Genomic DNA, 21,176 nt, shown 5'->3' on the forward strand with positions numbered 1-21,176 from the left:
TCTTTAATTTTAAATTTAATGTAAGTGATAACTGATAGTTAATCATTATTCATGAAGGTTGTGTTGTCGAAGTTTTCTTCATAACACGTGGTAATTTTCCCAAAAATTGTCTCTAAAGAAGAAGATACTTCTTACATACAACTTTTTTCTATATACACAACGCAACTATGTAGAAAAAGTAGTAGTTGTATGCTCTATACATACAATTTTAAATATTTTGGAAAATATTGGTCTCTTACGGCCATTCCCAATATTTGATCTATCTCTGGTTTTGCCCTACTAGAGATAGGAATAGCTTACAATTGACATAAAATATATGTATCTAATGTCTAATGTGAGCTATTCCTATCTCTAGTAGGGCAAAACCAGAGATAGATCAAATATTGGGAATGGCCGTAAACATCTAATTTTGTCGCTATTCCAAGTCTACATAAAACAAAAACAAATAAAAAATTAGGACTATGAGACACTTTATAAAATAGGAAACATCCCTGGATTAAGTATTATGTATGTAAATAAGCACTCACGTCCCACGTCCACTCAATTCGTACCATTACCATCAATTTTTTGACTCCGCATCTATGCAGTATTGAGCCGCCCTACCCTATATCATTAGCACACCAGAACCTTGAGTTTAAATTGCACTCCACTACTTAAATTCTGCTTTATATCGATCGCGGTTGTTTTTCATATTTCCATTTTGATATTTTCATTTCGTCCGCGTACTTATCTGCGGAAATACTGAAAGTAATTGACCTCCTTCAGTTAAATGGAAACTACAAAAAGGTTAGCTTGTTCCCCGAACTGTTTTTTCGTTTGTCCGAATTTGCCGCAGTATTTGAGATAAATTTTTTGTTTCAAAAGCTAACGGCAATTTAAATCCTGCTCGTTAACGATTTAAACTATAGAGATGTTACTTTCAAAGTAAAGAGTACGAGCATTAAATAAAATACCAGTAGTAACCTACAATGACTTACTAAGAGTGTTTCAGGACACAATAGGGTTCCGTACGTATGAAATAAGATACAAATTATTATTACTATAATAAGTATAGGAGAAGGTTGTAATGTGGCCCCCCACTTTGTTTATCAAGCATTATTTATAAAAAATATAGGAGTCAGAAACCTAAAAAATACATTATGGGACTTCTTATTCATTTGTTTAAACATGTATTATTAGGGAATTAATAAAACTCGTGCAGGATAATCGAAAGTTTAAATTATTCTTAATCAATCACTTTTGGTATTTTGAGATCAAGTGATGGTAATGTGATCCCCCGGGGATGTCACATTAAGGTGGGATTTCACCAAACACACATAAAACTTAGTTTTATAAAACTTAGTTCCCATTGAACGCGTTCCTGCTGCGACGTAAATCTCGTTTTGTTTCGATTGGATTTCACAAACTTCTTTTGATCGCGATTATTAAATCTAAGTTTACGTGACGTCACGCGATTATTTTACATGTTTTCATCATTTTAAAGCCTTTTCACGTTAATTTAACCACAAAATAGCAAGAAACAATACATAAACTAACAAACGCATGTGTCAAAACTGTCATCTTGACATTTCTTTTGTCTATGTTTTTCGTTCCGCCATGACAGGGCTTGAACGGGTTTTATGACGTTAAACTTCGGACTTTGGGCGTTCAAAAGATAAAACTCGGATTTGCTGTGAACGCGTTCAGTTTATGCTGGTGAAATGCATTTCGATGTTATAATCGCGTTTATACGTTTTGAACCGGTTCAGAGTGCTTTGAACGCGTTCCATTTCTTTGGTGAAATCGCCCCTTAATGTATTGCACAAGTGAAACTTAACGGCAAAAATCACAAATGTGATAGTCATCTTTGGAGCCTCCAGTCTACATAACCCATTAGTCAAAAATTTGATACCGTACCCATGGCTCTACAAATATCGAAATAAAATCACACACACTTAAAAGTTTCACCGGTCGCAAGTTTAAACTCGGTCAAATGACAATCAAACTTGACAGCCTCTGTTGGATTTGTGTGGTGCTAGATTAGTAGCTTGCCGCGAGCATCCCCTTCCACCAAAATTTTACAGAATAGCGTTGTTAAAACATTAAAATATTGAAGGGGGCCAATATATATGCAGGGGCCACATTACCACCTTTTCCCTGTTTATATTAGAAAAATGATTATTATGAGTTATCTGGTATTGAATACCGTCAATACGCTTTTACGTTACGTGAAAAACACTAAAATGTTATTAATTTGTATTTTTTTTCATCAACATTCAACATTATATGCTACCACTAGACACTTGATACAGATGAATTCCATTTTTAATTGTGCAAAGACATCATCAATTTGTACAATTTTTTGTTTAGCCAAAGAAGTGTCCTTTGGTGAAGCGATCCCTTGGTCATAAAAGCATTAACTCCGTTTAAGTTTATGGTTGTGCACGAGAATTTTAAATTTTTGGCGAAAGTCATCAAATATTAAAAAAATACATAGAAAAGTTTATTTGAACGAGCTGAATGGGTCTTTTGGGTCTCCCGCGACACTGCGGAAACAGCCAATGTGTCTAATGGGAAAAACGTACTCTTGTAGTAGTAAAATTCTCTAATAAAACGCTTAAGTTGCCACAAATTATAGAAAAAGGTCAACTTATTATTTTCTCATAGCTATTTTTAATAAGACTTGCTCATAGATCATAATCACACCTCTAAATTGTTAAAAATTGTGTCTCATGGCTATAGATATGATATAAACTAAGGCTTTACTTTTTTTCAAGGGCTTATTATTAATCACACTTTTTGTAGGATTGTACCTTCATGAAATTATAGCTATAATATCATGTATCAATCCTACAATCCGGCCCCTAGACGATCATTATGTCATATATGATATTGTCAATATTACGCTTCAATTTTATTGAACACTCTAAATAAATTGTTCAATTGTCAAATGACAATTAGATCGAAGGCGCGCGATGTTCAATATCAACCCTAGACGGTCAATAATATTACGTAATACGTAATATTGTGCAATAAAATTGCTCGTCTATGAGCCCGCTATGGCCCTTGTGGTACTTGGATGACGGGCTCGTTTCACAACTGACACGCGAATTTAATATTAAAACTGACACGCCAAAAGACCCTTGTCGGCTACGAATAATAAAAACTACTTGTCGGTCTATACGCATTACGAATAATAACTAGATGAACCCATACAAAGATACTAGATTACCCTGCAACTCAGTTGCGCCAAAATTCCTTCATCACGCGGGAACCGTACATTTTCCCAGGATTACAAGTAATATAATAATAATATCTATGGACGCTTCACACCACGTCAGTCTGGCCCCGTGCTAAGTACCTGAAGGGCTTGTGTTACGGGTACCAGACAACGAAAATATATTTAAGATTTTTATTATATGATACACATATTTAATACACATCCATGACCCAGAAACTTTTTAAAACTTTTTGTTCCGTCGGCGGGATTCGAACCCGCGACCCCCGGCTTGAGCTACCAACAGCCCACCAACTAAGCCACAGGGGTCGTCGATATATCCTGTCCTTTTCCGAGACTCGATTATTATTTCATAATAAATATTTTAGTATGTAATTTATTAAATAGTTATTCCACAACAAATTTCAGCTGAATCGGTTCAGCTATTTGTGCTCGAAGAGGTAACAGACTCACAGCCAGACTGACGCACTTTAGAATTTATAATATGGATGTTTTTGGATACATCAAACTTCAGCAGTATGTCTAAAATCTAGAATAAAGAAAGAAAGAGCAGAAAAAAGTTTATTTACAACTTCACATCTGTTACATAATACGACAAGTACAGTACAAAATATTGTTTGAATTTTCAGTTCACTAACAGATTTTTCAGGTATTGCGTGACATTGGCCCTGCACTAGACTGAGCCTGTCCTGCACCGAAATTTTAACATAAAATGATATTCCTAGTTAAACAAATAGAACAGTTTCTTAAAATTAAGGATGAACAAAAATTAAAATTAACGTTCAATTACATAACTAATCCAAATTCGCTATAATAATGACAAACACAGCCTGGTGTATGGTATGACGTCAAATTGTAATTATATTTCAACTTCAAGCACTTGTATATTTCTACTTCACTTGTTTTGAATATATCCCAGTATTCGCTTGTTATGAGAAGCGCATCATTTGTGCATTTCATTTTATGTTGACAACTGTTAGCGGCAAAAGTCCTTACCTCGCAATATAAACAAGAACATATTTTCCCGCACGTGTAATACGAATCTTTTCTAGACAAAATGTTTCTAATAGCAATTTTCCAAAATATGTATAGGTATTAATGTATGTCTACGAATAATAAAAACTAAGGAAACGTAACTCCCATACTTCAATCGTTTTGAATTTGGTTCCATTTTCGCACACTAAAATATGGCAATAGCTACGAAACACTACATTCAAATTGACGAAATAAAGCCACAAATGCATATATTCGGGTCTCTTTTTTCATAAAGTAGGCATATGTATTCGGGTCACATTTTGTACAATCGGAACAAATTTTTGACACAGTTACTCTTCCTTAGTTTTTATTATTCGTAGATGTATAATATATCTATACATTTTTTTTTTATGAAATAAGGGGGCAAACGGGTCACATGATGGAAAGCAACTTCCGTCGCCCATGGACACTCGCAGCATCAGAAGAGCTGCATCTGCGTTGCCGGCCTTTTAAGAGGGATTAGGGTAATAGGGGAGGGTAGGGAAGGGAAGGGAATAGGGTAGGGGATTGGGCCTCCGGTAAACTCACTCACTCGGCGAAACACAGCGCAAGCTCTGTTTCACGCCGGTTTTCTGTGAGAACGTGGTATTTATCCGGTCGAGCCGGCCCATTCGTGCCAAAGCATGGCTCTCCCATGTATAAATTATTTGGCACAGATACTCGTAAGAAGTAGACCACGTGAAGGATCATAGGCTATCGATTTTAATCATTTTTTCAGTGGCTATATATTTTATACCGACGCCGGGGCGGGTCGCTAGTATATTATAAATAAACGTCATTTTAATCTTACTTATAATAAAAAAAAAATATATCGTTCTTTTACTACACACATTTGCTATTAAAGTTGCATTTTACAATAACATAGTTAAAATTTCAACGAATTCTTGGAGATTCTCAAAGTTTTCTTGCTTGAAATTGAAAATAACTTTAACTCGTCAGTTACTTTGCTAATTTCAAGCGTAGGCACCTTTTCTCTTGATTATATTGATAACTTCAATTTTATTACAACAATAATTATGTTCATACAGAATAATTATTGTATCAAAGGCAAATAACTACTAAAAGTTCTTTGACATTTTTAAGTTATTTCACGTGTTAATAATAAATGACTGGTCCTTTATTATGCACACATCAATTACAATTATAATATCTTGCTACGAAAAGACTTTCTTACCTTGTTAGTAAAGGAAATCAAGGAAAGGTCCCATTTTCTTTGCGAATAAAAATTATTATAATTAAATAAAATTCTTTATCACGCTGCAGCCTACTACACATCGATAGCTCAAGTCTTAATTTTCTCTGTGACTGGTACAGCAATGTCCTACTTAACTGTCTCCAGGCTTTACCTGCTGTTTGAGATCGCGTGCAGCGTATAATACTACTGCAAAGCTCAAAACAATTGACGGGTAGTTGCTTAATACTTTAATACATATTTTATTATTTTATTTATTTAAGCGCTAAAAAAACAAATCAATCACAACATAAGATACTTATATAATATTATATATACTATCTATACTTAAATATTACAACGAAATCTAAATATATGTCTAGTAGGATACGAGCTTTCCTTGAATCAGGTGAGGCTAGAAAACTAGAGTCCTATATTTCCTAAAAGATCATCACCGAGGCTACTACGTCGGTTTTCGCTACTTTAATATATTATGATTGTTAAAGTTACAGAAAATTATTTAAAAAAACTATGTCAAAAGTATCAGTACCCTACTGTATTATTTTGCTCTATGGTCAAAAGTAACGTGGTGGAAGATGGTAAATGTATCTTATAATTTTGAAGCTAATGTTGAAACAGTATCTTAAGGTGGGTTACAACAACTTCTATTCTAATTCTATTCTAATTAGCCGTTTGTGTCCCACTGCTGGGCAAAGGCCTCCCCTCTTTCCTTCCACACGTCTCTATCCTTTGCTGTGTTTGGCCACTCAACCAACTTATTTTAACTATAACTGTAACTTTAACTATAACTACAGTGAAAAATTTCAAATCTTTGGTTAAAGACGCCATATTTAACGATAACCATAGCCGCTCAAAGTCCAAACTTTTATCGAATTTTTTTCGTGAAAAATTATGGCTCACAGTGTTGTTATAACTCATATTTTTCCGGTCGATTTTTACATTTTTTTTATACTCTCAACCCCACTTACTGTAACTTTAACAAAAAAATAAACGCAACAGACATCTGTCAAATTCCGTGGTCAAAGAAAGTTAAGGTTAAAGTTAAGTTAGCCTTAACTATAACCATAACTTTAACCATATCTATAACAATAACCATGCCTCTGGTGCAACCCACTCTTAATCGTAAGTAAGCTTGCAACGCAATGTAAGTATACGAATTACAATCAGCGTTGCCAGACGTCCCGATTTTGGCGGGACGTCCCGATTTTTTCATCGAAATTGAATGTCCCGCGCGGGACAGGCTCAGTCCCGCTTTTCGGGAAAAGCCCGAACGTACGTGCAGAGAAAGGAAGGTGAAGGTGAAATGACTAATGAAGATAAGAGTGTGGGAGGTAGAGGGGTGGATTTTCTTTGGCTTCTTTAGCTATATTCTATTGTCACGTAAACGTTATTTTAACGCAAATAAAAAGATGAAAACTTCAGAAAACTTTTGATTTTTAAATACCTTTTTTTAACTTTGTCCCGCTTTTCACTTAAGAATCCCGCTTTTTCACTCAAAAAGTTCCAAAGTCCCGACTTGACACAAAAAAAATTTGGCAACGCCGATTACAATGTACAACATATTTTTTTTTATTAAATAAATTTATTGATTCCATGATAAATAAAAATAATAATTTAACAAATATAATAATTATTTAAGTGCGTTATTTTCTTGAAGTTTAAATTGACCAAATAGGACACGAGCTTTTGTTTAGTACAAGTACCGCCATCTATGGGCTGGCGCGGGCAGCCGGTCAGCCGGTGTCGACGACCGCTACGACTACAGTTTTCGTAGCGCGCTACGGTGGGCGCTACGAGCTACGAAACCGAGTCACACGTTGAATATAATATTATATTGAGTCCGGCAAATTTTTATTTTCTTTTTAAAATTAAGATTAGATACAAATATCAAGTGCAACACTTTTTTGCAACTTAATAAAAATAAAAGGTGTTTAATCATTGTACAAAAATAAAACCCCATTTTAGGTTACGGTTTTTTAACACACTTTTTACGTATAAATTTTATTAATACCTTTTTATATTATTATTTTAAATGAAATATATTTTTTTAATATCAAAATAATAAAACAAGTATACAATTTACGAATTCTGATGAGTTAGGATTGAGTTCCTTCAGAATAATATTCTGCTTATGAATAAAAAATAATATTTAAAGTACTATACTAAAATATAAAAATAGGATAGCTCATATTTCTACATTTAATATTTTAATACAAAAGCTTTTCAATTGCAGTTGATCAATAAGTCCTTGCATCGATTGTCTACCACTAACCTACTTACAATTCATAAATAACCATTACTTTTGTCGTCATCGACCCCTCTACGAGCCTCCTCTATCTAGTACAAAACTATTCCTGAATTAGAATTTCACATTACCTACATTTTTAATTACAAACAAAGGGAGAACACACGCAGAATGTTCGGAATTCAAAAGCTCCATTATGCTCGAAGCTTTCATCCGACGATATATTATTAAGCGATAGCGCCTCCGAGATAATGAAGTTTGACGTGTATAAATAATGTTGGAGTTGTCAGTTAGTTGTAATGATATAACGAGAACTGCGGAGTTTGGAGGTGGTAGGGACTAGGGACTAGCGACATGGCGACGATGCGTGCCAGCTGAAATGTTCGATGCACGGAAAGGGGTGGCCGAGGTCACGCCTGTTCGAGCCGACCCGGGGTTGCCATGTGCTGACCCCTTTTTGCCCATGTCACTTTTATATTTGTGAAATCAATTGGGTTTGACAGTAACGTTTTGTTTGAATATTTCTATATATTTTAGCATTTAACAGTAAAGCACAGCCTCTGTTTGAGGTTGTGTATCATTAAAAAGGTTTTAATCCGATCAACTTCATAATATGTCTAAGTTAAATATTATGTTTACAAACATTTAAAAAAAAGTTGAACACGCAATATTTTTTTTTCTGAGCTATTTTACATGTTTTACATAATATGCAGCATATTTTAACTTGTTTATAATCAACGATGTTCTTGCTGTCGATAAATTTGAGCCTTGGCAAAAATAACAGCACGATAGTGTGTTCGGAGAATTTCCTCAAATGTTTTAGAAAATGGTTCACCAATTTACATTGTCCATAAGCAAATTCGATGCTAGAACAGGAGGTTATACTCGTCCTGGCACAGCGGAGTGGCGACGCGGCTGGCAACCCCGAGGGGTCCGGGCGCCTATGTGGCTGGTCGCGGCGGGCCAGGCGGCAGGCTGCGACGCGCGCAGGGGCGGCTGCGTGCGCCGCAGAACGCCATCGCGTACTAGTCCGGTAACCACGCTGCGGACTCCGCCGCCCCTCACACTGCCATCGAATTGTTATCTAAATATCCGTTCCAGGGGCCTCGCCTCTCGCGGCGCTGTCGTGATTTATCATTTTTTCTCAGCGAAATTAAACGAAAATTCGGCCCCGTGCCGCTGATCGTGCAAATCGTGCTCGCTCGATCGATCGACTGCATTAAAAATCGAAAAACTACTAAAATCATTCGCGGTCGTGTTTTGCCGTTTTTGTTGCGCTAATATATATCATTGAAGCTTTAATATATTGAGTGGCGAATCGGAGCTTAGCCGTACAGAGTAAAGCGAGTGGTGCCGTCCTGTGCTTAGTTCGTACGGTGATCAGTGCGTCGATATCAGAGGTGTTTTTGGCGATATTTTAGTTGCGAGCTTTAGCGATATTCTTTGTATCGTTTGTTTTTTATTTTATTTGCTATTATTGTGACAAAACGCGATCCATGCTTGGAGTTATGACTACCATGGTATGGTTTCTTTGTCTACGTTACGTAAATAATTGTTATTGTTAGAAAAGAGAGGTAGTTAATTCGCTGCAAAATTGCAATCATTCACGAATTGTTTCATATCGTTCGCTTGTATGGGAGATGAGGTTTATCTGGTGATGTAAAAGTACCATTTACATAACATTTATGCAGTATTTAGTCCAGCTTCTTGGTAGACTTACGCATCCATCTAATCCGTAGAGAACTTCACACGACTCGTAACAATCGAGACGAGATACACAATACTTACATAAGGATTTTAGTGCATACGACACAAAAGCAATTGAGCCACTAGCTTCGCTTAGCTTACACTCAAATAAAACTTACAATCACATATTTTCGCTCGAGAAGACTCCGACATAAGTCAACAATACTATAAAAATCTGAGTGTTAAGAATGCAACCACTCCCACTCAAAGCAGCTTTGCATATTTATTTAGATTAGCGTAGATTCACTCTTAAATACGTGTATACTCGTACGTAATGTATATTTTCTGTTCCGAGACAAATCACCGTGCTTCCTACTCTCGTTTTTCTTACAGTAAACTAAATGTTAACGGTTTTCTTACATAAATCCCTCGAGTATTGCATTAAAGTTTAAAGCTTCACATTTTCTTTCATCGCGAGTCCTCGTTAATCCATCCCGTAGTTTCATCCTTAACCGTCTTTGAAAGTAGTTCGTTCTTTTTTAACTGATCGGTATGTTGTAGGAATTTTTAATAAAAACTAAATAACTTTAGTTACTTAAGACATTCGGTGGTTATGTAACTTTGCGCTTACCACTTCCGACGTCATCCGACGTCCCATTTTTGTCCTACTATTCTTCACTCGCGGCCGATAAACTTTTAAAAACACGTAGCTCGGCGACCGTTCCCGGAGCTGAAACGAAAATATTTTTCATCCATTACTAGATGAAACCTGTTTTTCCATCCGTTATTAAAACCTATACCCCAGAGGTAAACAGCCGCGTATTAAACGTAAATAACGTTATGAAACCGAGCCGCAGTTACATAACGTATATCGAATAGAGTTAATATTATCGTAGCACGTCTCCGATCGAAACGATGTCATAAACATCGAGAGTATCTGGAAAGAAAATGTGGACGTTAAGCGGGCGTTAAGAGCGATGAATAGGCCCCCAGCCGTTGACACACTGTTAAATGGCCTGGCCTCGTTTCGGCTCTCAACTCACGTGTCCATTATACAGGTACTGCCGAGACCGCTTTCATGTTTACCTTTACTTATAAATAGGAACGTAATATAATAAACAGCTGACTCTCGGTGCTTCACTCTCGTACAAAGATGTAAGCCGAGAGATTTCACAGCGATGTTAAAACGAGCAGGGAAGTTTCCTCGCGCCCGAGCAGACTTGTTAGTGACGACTAGACCACAAACTGTGTAGACTATACAATGTTAACTGTCGACGATTCAAACTGTATTTCGTTCATATACGCATTTACATAATGGTACGTCAGCAATCAAATTGACCAATAATAAATTTCCATTGTATTGGTGATGTTGCGGTTTGAGTCGAACCGTTTGACACAGATTCGTTTTCGATTACAAAACAAAAAACTCAAACGATAATGATTATGTCAGTATGAGCTTGATTGTTCAATACAACGTTTCTCCAATACTAAAATACCTAAATCACGTTTTATACTACATACTGCTGCGGTTCCCTCAGCCTTTCATTATTCGTAGGCGCCTCTCTATCATGTTGCTTTAAATATTATATCCTTGACGTCATCTCCACATTGTGTTCGGAATTACGTATTCATTGAGCGACTCAAAATAAATGCTCTCAATGAAATAAATCATGAGCATATATCATTGAGTATATTTCCTGCGACACAAAATATAATAAAGGCCTTTAAAAACATTTCATCAAAAGCTTCTAAACGAAGGCGCTACGCATACACTTCGTAGCATAAAATATATTACACGTATTTATGATTTTGTCGTGCTAGGCTAGCTAACATAACATTATAATGAGTAATTTAAAGGTTTTTACACAATAAAAACACCACACCCCGAGCTATTGACCTTTTTAAAAGCGTGTATGTAAATATTTAATGCGGCGATGTGGTCGCCAACGCGTCTAGCGGGCCGGGGTGGCTCAGTCTACGTGGAGCCTAAAAGTGCGGCCTTCTTTATAATGTGTCGAATCACGCGAGAATACGGTGACGATATTATACGGGTAGAAACACCAAGGCTGATACGAAGTAGCTCTCAACCGCTCTAGATACACTCGAGCGTTAGATCTTATAATGAGTAGTTTATCGACGATTAATGATACTCCACTTGACTAAATTCGAGCCAAAATATTCGTTTACGTCACAATTTTCGAGCCGCTTTGATTTGATATTTATTTAGTAGCATAAAATATTTATAGGAGAAGTTGATGAGTTTGAGAAAGTTTTTCTTTCGTTTCTCCGTAAATATAAATTTGTCGTATCTTGTTACTTTTAAATGGTAATAATGATATTAAAATTCAATTAATTTTACATTAGAGGTTTTCATTCATATCGGCCTTGAGTCAAAATCGAACATTATTTTTGATTTAGAGTTATTTGCAGTTGGTGTAAATACCCATAAATATGAACACTCCCTTAACAGATACGTCTACATTCCCTTGTCAAAAATCAACTTCTGTTTTAGTATTGGATCCGACCGTAAAATCCTGCAGGAATTATTTTTTTCGATCAAATTTATTTTAAAATAATCTTTAGAACGTATAGAATGGATTAATGTTGGGTTGCCTTGTCAAAAGTAGCCGCAAGTACCTCTTATTAAGTTTAGTGTTCATGAGATAAATGCATAATTTGTTTAAATATTTTTTTCAGTAAATTTTACATCATTTGAAAGAAAATGACGAGACAAAATAAGTTATAAATGGTTGCCAGCTCTAAGTCGGCCGCAACCTAGGGCCCAGTTGCCAGCCCGTAAACAGACATAGTTCATCATCAAAATTGAAGCATCGATTTTTTTAATAATTTTGATACAAAATTAAAGTTTTATGCATTTTGTGCATGAATATCCATGGTTGCCAGTTGTACGATAGCCGCAAACTGGGGTTGCCATCACTTTTGTTTAAGACAAATGTTCAGGCCTACAATTATTATGCCTGGGAGAATTTGAGGACGTCGAGAACCCGCAAGATTGCAATTTTTATTTAACAGGCGTTTTTATTTTTATGCGTAGTGTCCTGTCATTCCTCAATGTCATTCCTTCTTAGTTCTTATTTTTCTATTGAATACACGCAAGTGTGTATTACGGGCTTTCATTTTACTCAATTAGAGGTACTTGCGGCTACTTTTAACAAGGCAACCCAACATTTATCCATTCTATACGTTCTAAAGATTATTTTAAAATAAATTTGATCGAAAAAAACGATTCCTGCAGAATTTTACGGTCGGATCTTAGGATATTTTGTGTCAATCCTAATCACAGATCCAGTTAAAATACTATAAAATATACAGTAGCTTAGAAATGAAAGACCGATAGCTTCAGTCAGTAGACTGAAATAAGTCCAATAGTATGCACATTCCGAATATTACCAAGGGCAATCGAGTTAAAACATCGTAACTAAAATCATTGTACAACCGCAGCATTCATTCTGCTAAAACCATACCATAGTAACTTAGGCAGTTTTGTCATAATAAGTCGACCGTGTAATAACCGCTGTGATATCGGCATCAGAGGAGGGGAAGATAACCGAGCATCTATGCAAAACACGGCAATAGCGCTGCTGGAGACGGCGTCGGCCTACGAGCGAGCCGTCCTGGAATGTGAGCACCTGGCGGCGTCCGAGCACGGCGGGTTCCGGTGAGAGCGTTGGCGCGGCAGCGGCATGGACGAGCGCGGGCCCCCTGACGTGCCGTTGATCGTGACGCCGCCGGGCGCGGGCGGCGGCGCGGGCGCGGCGCTGACGACGCGGCGCGCCGTCTCCGCGCGCGGCTCCCGCGACGACCCGCCGTCCACGTGGCGCTCCTCGGTGCGTGTCCGCGACACCAGTTTCCGCGGCTCCCGAAAAAGCGTCGTTCGCCTCGAACCGCCCTGTAATGGCCTCAACGGGTTGCCCGCCATCGGCAAGGAGGTAATTCACGTATCTCAGGCTGATTCCGATTTGACGATTGGATCATTTTTTTCGCTGCTTTCGTGCAATCCGTTGACGAGAACCGTTCCCACAGAGCTTCAGCTTGTCGTTGTGTGTCAATGTATTTATTTTGCTGCAAAAACGTCTTGTGAATGTGTATCCTCTGAGCCGACTATGAGGGCAATCTTTCCATGGCCGATGTTTGTATTTACCGATGCCTATAAATATTATAACACTTATATTTTATATTCTTCGAAGAAATGAGCTGTATCTACGTCTATGCACATAATATTATTTAATGCAATCAAATGCCTATCACTATCGCCACTTTAATTAAAATAAGCTAAGATTTTAATTCTATTTCCATGGTACACGGTCACGGTGCAGGGACCCAAACTAATTTACCACGCTGTAAGGTTCCCAGGAATCCTTTGTATCCCCAAGACAAGGGGTGGGGTCTTATATAAACGTCTATGGTCCGAGCGATCGACCCTGCCTAAACGTTAGACCTTAATATTATTAGTAGTTAGTTACTTTTTTACCTGACTTACCCATGTATTACATTATACTTGGTTCAACTCTGGTTCAACGATTGTATTTCGTACTAGATGTAGCCCTAAAGTAGTTAAGTTATCCAAGTTTAAATTGGTATTTTAGTCGATACAAATATTATAATCAACAGAACTTATATATCATGCAGTCGATATAAAGGAATATGCCCGAAAAAACCTAGAATTGATTGAAATAATTTATGAACAGCAAAATAGACCATAAATAGTACCATAAGATCGTAAATACGCAACTCGTTCATTCAAAACTATCTCCTAAACAGATAGGCAGGCGGCAGTATACCCCAATAATTCTAAGATCGTATATAATCATATTATATTCACTTGTTTTTATTTTTTTACTGTTACCATTGGCCATTCTTATTATTATTACCAAAGAATTCCCATAAGTAAACAGAAGTTCGTATTTGATTCAGAAAGAGCTGGTACGAGTGAGGCATAACGCTACTACAGTATTGTATAATAGTTTTACATAACTGCGGCATACCCATAACCCGGGACACCAGGGGTTTTCTCTGAGCATAAAAAAATATAATCATGAAACACAATATACTTGACTTCTTTATGTAAAGTCAATTACTTACTTACTCGTATGATTGTTTTACTACTTGGTGATTGTTTAATTAAAAAAAGAACATTATATTTGGCAATTGGCATACACTATGTACTATACTATACCCTACATACCCTACATATCCTTTTTATCGATCCCGGGTTTTTTAACCGACTTCCAAAAAGGAGGAGGTTATACATTCGGCTGTGGATATATTTTTTATGTATGTTAACTGTTAATAATAACTAAAAAAAGTAAATTTTCTTAAAAAATATTCAAATCGACTTCCAAAGTAAAAACAATAGTAATTTTCTAAAATGAACTAAAAAGTATTAAATAATTCATCCGTGCTCAGTATTTCTGAGGTCGGTTTTAAATTTATGTTTAAAAATAATAATGGTCCATACATAATTACAAACATTTATGGGCATTCTCCTTTGTCTGGAGACAAAGGACAGTAATTAGATTTTAGTAGTACGTAGTAAAGTGAGATATTTTGTCGGCTGTCAATATGAATTACTGACAGCCGACAAAATATCTCACTTTACTATGTACTACTAAAATCTAATTACTGTGTATAAGAATATTGATACAATAAGGGCCTGTTTCACCACTTCTTGATAAGTGACGAATAGGCTATCCACCAATTAACTTGACAGATCAAGTGCGGAGAATCTGTCAAAGAAGTTGTGAATAGCCTATTCGACACTTTATCAGAAAGTGGTGAAACATGCCCTTACAATCACATATTACTTAAAATTACAAAATAAGAAGTTGACATCCTATAACTAACGTAGAAAAACAAAAAATAATCAAATTATGTAGAAGTGTATCAGCATTAAAATCGGGTTTAAAATCATTTTGAACACTTACATAAGTTTTTGTAGCTTAGCCAGATTCAATATTCAATTTGTTGCAACGTCGAGGTGAAGGATGCAGGCCAGTGTGGATCGATACCTTATCTCCAAGACCGGAAGATGTTTGTAAAGAAAATGTTCTAGTTATTATGATGATCTATTTTTGGAACTCAGTCAATTCTAGAATGTTCTATTTTTACTCTTATAAGATGCAGGTTTTGAACCTACGAGTAAAATATGACGTACTACTTAATTGTTTAGATCCAATTAAGTAGAAACGTGTTTTAAATAAAGTTAAAGAAACTAAAATCTAAAAGGCCTTAAACGAAAACTCAAATATTTGTACGTGGGAGAGCCATGCTTCGGCACGAATGGGCCGGCTCGACCGGAGAAATACCACGTCCTCACAGAAAACCGGCGTGAAACAGCGCTTGCGCTGTGTTTCGCCGAGTGAGTGAGTTTACCGGAGGCCCAATCCCCTACCCTATTCCCTTCCATACCCTCCCCAATTCCTTTCCCTTCCCTACCCTCCCCTATTACCCTATTCCCTATTAAAAGGCCGGCAACGCACCTGCAGCTCTCTGATGCAGCGAGTTTCCATGGGCGACGGAAGTTGCTTTCCATCAGGTGACCCGTTTGCTCGTTTGCCCCCTTATATCATAAAAAAAAAAACATATAAACGAAAATATCCATAAAAAGGAACCAATGCATTACTTTTTTAATCCTAAGTAATTTAAATATTCTTAACTAGTTTTCCCTTGCGTAAAACTTCACCGCGGCCAAACCCTAGTGATTAAAAAATTCAATGCCAAATCTGTTTTTTTCGGTATATAAAGTTGGCTTAAATGTATCCAGAGCTTAAATTGGTCCCAGTTTAAATCCATTAATGAGTGAAGAAAGTTTATGCGTGAAGAAGAAATACACATAGACGCTCACAAACTTAGTAATATAAAGGCTTATATATTATTGTGAATACGACAAATACTCAAACCCAACAAAAATTTAAATCTTACACTCGAGGCTTTACTTTCAAATGAATATCCAATACCAAAGCCTTCTTTCATGTGAACCTTTAAATTACGAACACAATACAGAAATCTCAGCGAGCTCCGTTCGAGCCGTTCTCAAGTGTTATATTGTATGCCGACTGATTTTATATCAGATCTTAAACATCGAACACAATACACTTTATGGTGTTAGACACAGTCAAGGCTAACTTAAAATCAACATTTATTGTATTAGAAAATAAATGTTGTGTTTACCTTAGCTAAAGATGACTGGTGAGACATGTTCAATACTTAAGGTACTCTGTACTCGATTCTAATTTTAATTATGTAATAAAATTAGTACTTACTTTTTTCCTAACCCTTAAAATAAATGAATCATGGATACTAAGTAAATTACGCGGCTAGGCATACTATGCGGCCGGCGCGGTGGCGTGCGCCATCAGAAACACCGCGCCACTACCCTTCCCGCGTGCGGTGCCCAAGAGTTGGGTAAATAATTATTATTTAATTTTAAGCTACATTTACTCAGTGATTAATTGATATTATTTTTTATATTATTTTTTCATCTAATATAACAGCCAAATATCACTCCTCGAGTATTGAACATGTCTCATCAGTCACGCAGTAGATTTACGGCTACAGATTCTAAAATATTAACTGCCGCATTCAACTATAACGACGCCCGTAGCACTTTTTACTTTCTACTGTCAAGTTTATAGCTCCATATTATATATTATAGTACTCTCACATGCGTCTAACAGAGCCACTAAATATCGATAGGCTTCTGAATGACCATTTCATTTTTCTGTATTTCCAAAGCAGTTAAATAAGGCCTCAGTCGTAGGCTAGGAATTGGATCGCGGCACACCTAAAGCGCGGGGCCAGTAGCACGTTCAAAAAATGTACTGTAATATCATAATAATATAACAAGGCTTAAAAAAAGAAACTGTATTAGTGAATGTAAGTGAAAAGTATAAGGCAAGTCTTTATTTAGTTTGAAAACAGTAGCTGTTTAAAACAATTAACAAAATATTTATGTAAACATAATAAATTACTTTTTAACTTTATATGAAAGTTGAGGGAGCTTCCGCCCACGCCGTATTTCTTGTAATTTTAATGTGCATATTATTTTGAACGTCTTCTTATATAACGTATGCGTTAAACTATCAGTTCTTTATTTTATTATTAATTACCGATTTTTTAAAAGAGCAATATTTTTTTCAAGAAACGTCTTTGTTGAACCAAGTAAAAGTAATTAAATACACACTTTTATTATATTTTTTATATTATTATATTTACACTAATAATAAAATTTATCACGTCAAACTTATAAAAAGTTGGAGATTATTATCATTCTAATTACCAAGAGGTTTTCCGATGAATCTAAAATAGTCTTATCAGTGTCTATATAAGAGTTCAATTTTTTTTTAAGTTAACTGAGTACAGTGCAAGCAATGAGCATTTTTCATTTAGCTCCTAGACTAAAAAGGTCAATGACCGTTGGGACACCTTATTTCATTTTAAATTCTCAAATCGCGGAATTCTGTCTGTAGCGGTTATTGACTCCCTGTCAAAAAACTTGTCATTTTCTAATTTCTACACAAATTGCGCACTTCATTGTCAAAATGAAGTGACAAAATATGTTTCTAGTCTAAAGGGACGCTTATATGGGCAACTAAAATTGCTCCACTCTCGTCAACTTTGACGTCACGACTACAGCAAGCAATTTTCGGCAACAAGCAGCAACAATCAGCAACTAGTTACTAGGCAATATTGTCATACACGAGCCCATCGGATATTCGTCAATTCGTATCGCCGCAATTTATTAAAGTTGCCCCATGTTGCTCCACTAAATTGCTCCAGATCGCTCCATTCGTGTCGCCGGCAAATAATTGCCACAATTAATTGCCCGTGTAAGCGCTTCTTAAGGGTGTTATCGTATTTTGCATACACGATGTAAACACAGTATAAATTATATCACTTTAAACTCATCAATAGTTGGAGATCATGATACGAAGAGATAACCAAGACGTTTTTCGATGAAACTGTGGCGGTACCCACAATTCGCCTAACATTCCTGCATCGCGCTATCGAAGTTTCGTAGAACGGCAAGATATATACAACGTCTGAAATAACGTCAGTGGGCTTCGGCCTGACCGAGCATGCTATCTCGCTCGGTCGGAAGATCTTCCTTTTCGGCCGCCACGAACAACGTTAAATTGGTGACCACCGACAAGAACACGCATCGGCTGGACATCAATCATCATCAACACTCCCCACCCATCCGCACCACGTCAGCAGACATCAAGCATAACCGGGTCGCCTCGACCATAAGCCGCGTTGGGCGTCCGCGCCGGTCGAACCCGTGTCTGGCTTGAACGGGGCAGCCATAGGCTACAACGACCGGTCAACAAGCAGAGCACGGGGTCCCTCTCCTGGTCATTGCACGCGTAGCTTCGGCCCACACCTGACAACACAAGCGCATCGAAGAATACCACAGGTCTTCGGGGGGGAGTGATGTGGCGGTACCCACAATTCGCCTAACATTCCTGTATCGCGCTATCGAAGTTTCGTAGAACGGCAAGATATATACAACGTCTGAAATAACGTCAGTGGGCTTCGGCCTGACCGAGCATGCTATCTCGCTCGGTCGGAAGATCTTCCTTTTCGGCCGCCACGAACAACTTTAAAAAACTATAAAAGTCTGTTTCTTTACAAGAATTCAATTTTATTCTTAAGTTAACAGAATCCAGTGCGAGTATTTTTCACAAAGCTCCTAGACCAGAAAGGTCAATGACCGCTGGTGCCACCTTAAATTGTCCTGACTATAGAGTATTTTGCGTTTTAGCCCACTGCGAAAATCAATAGCCTATATTATTCGCGCCACTTATACGAATCTATTGACAACTCATTCATGAAATTGAATCAGTAATTTATTTGCTACCATGAAACAAATAATAATACATAATATATAATGAATACATATCCTGCAAAATCGTTAACTGCGCTGTAGTCGGGTGAAAAGTGATTATTATAGTATGAATGAAAAATTAACATAATATTTCGTAAATCAATAATATTATGGCCACTTCAGAGAAATTCGTACATAGGCAGTTCGCTTAGGTTCGCCACCTACGTCCTACGTAAGTCAGTCGGGTTATGTCAAATGCAGCCGCCTAATGACGATTGACATTGGCCTGATATATCCCTACCAAATAACACAGGTCCACCATCTGCCTTTGAATTGTCGCTGTTATTTTTATAGTACATTGTTTGCTATAAAACCTGATACACGTCGGATTGATCGTTAAAGCCATTGACCTGAAAAATTCAGTTCTAGATAAATGAAATTCTGTAGCACATCCCACGTCGGGTCGGGTCGCGTCGGCACAATCATAATGTGTGGTTAGGATCGAACTGATAAGTAATTTATTGATGTTTCGACTTTCGACACGTAAACTTAGTTTAGATGAGTGATGGTTGGTTTCTGGGGTTTTTTGATAGGAGTTTATCTATTTAACAACAACGCTCTTAAAAAGATAAATCTGAACCTAGGCATAAGTAAAAAAAAGAAGAATTAAGGTCGTAAAACATATGTTTTATAGCATAGGTAGCTGTAGTCGGACTTTTTAATAGAACCTTGAGGTACACCGGCCAACGTTTTAGACGTGGGAGAGCCATGGTTCGGCACGAATGGGCCGGCGCGACCGGAGAAATACCACGTTCTCACAGAAAACCGGCGTGAAACAGCACTTGCGCTGTGTTTCGCCGAGTGAGTGAGTTTACCGGAGGCTCAATCCCCTACCCTATTCCTGCAGCTCTTCTGATGCTGCTGCTGTCCATGGGCGACGGAAATTGCTTTCCATCAGGTGACCAGTTTGCTCGTTTGCCCCCTTATTTCATTAAAAAAATGAGTAAACTGAACACAGAACAGGTAGTGACTAATACTGAGTATGTCTACGGTGATCATGATGACGTGTGACGTAATTTCTGCTGCTATATTAGTCAGGAAATTTTGATCTGAAGTAATATTTATAATTTAATTCCTTATTGACTAGCCGGTAGCTACTGTCTTCTAATTTGTGATTTTGCGATAGCATTTAAAATATTTATTTACTAACTGGCTGTTGCCCGCAACTTCGTCCGCGTGAATGTATGTTATTAGTTATTACTTATTGTAATCGAGATTTACAAAATTGAACACCCATCTACGACTATTTTATTTGGATATATATTACACACGTTAATTTACATCAAAGACCCAGGAAACTTGAACCACAGATACTTATCGTTTTGAAAAATCCTTTCTTCGAAGGGAAACAAATTGGAATTTGTTGTGTAAGACTGTTGCCAATAATAATTGTCACAAAAACGCTTGATGGCACGGATTAAGTTCCCATAATAGCGCTGTCCACGATATCACCGTAGTATGCAACATCAGCTTTATACTGTAGGTTGTCTAGCATTGTAGTAGCAGAAAAAACTCTTCCAGAGAACATGATGAGAGGTTTATTCAAACATGCCTTTGGTCGTACATATTCTACCATTTCTACCAATGTGCTCGACCGATGACCGACCGACTTAGATCCGTAAAGTTTGACTTTTAAATTTCCATGGCCGGTAACGAACTGAGATACACTGTGGTCAATTATATCCATCCAGGGTTTGGATAATCGTTTACGAATATTAGGAAAATGTTTAAAGATCGACCTTTGCTAGAATTGGTAATCACTTTGGTTGTCGTTGTAAATTTCGAGGAGTTCCTTCAATTCCATTACTTATCAAGTCACCGTTTTTAGGGTTCCGTGCCCAAAGGGTTAAACGGGACCCTATTACTAAGACTTCGTTGTCTGTCCGTCTGTCTT

The 21,176-nt window shown here is 37.1% G+C and overlaps 1 protein-coding gene across 5 annotated transcripts in view; it reads left to right on the top strand.

Annotated features, from left to right (window-relative positions):
• The first annotated feature begins 8,714 nt into the window (after positions 1-8,714).
• The window catches only part of LOC121729979 (potassium voltage-gated channel unc-103-like), a 31,715-nt gene continuing 19,253 nt past the window's right edge, over positions 8,715-21,176 (top strand). For 4 of the 5 annotated variants that reach the window (XM_042118760.1, XM_042118763.1, XM_042118762.1 and 1 more), the window contains exon 1: positions 12,833-13,325. In XM_042118760.1, coding sequence (XP_041974694.1) covers positions 13,080-13,325 — 246 coding nt within the window. In that variant the 5' untranslated portion in view covers positions 12,833-13,079. Of the gene's footprint in view, positions 9,210-12,832; positions 13,326-21,176 lie in introns of those variants that run through there. The other variant, XM_042118761.1, reaches the window with a different exon arrangement.

Source organism: Aricia agestis, chromosome 8, assembly GCF_905147365.1.
Source record: "Aricia agestis chromosome 8, ilAriAges1.1, whole genome shotgun sequence".
Lineage (NCBI taxonomy): Eukaryota > Metazoa > Arthropoda > Insecta > Lepidoptera > Lycaenidae > Aricia > Aricia agestis.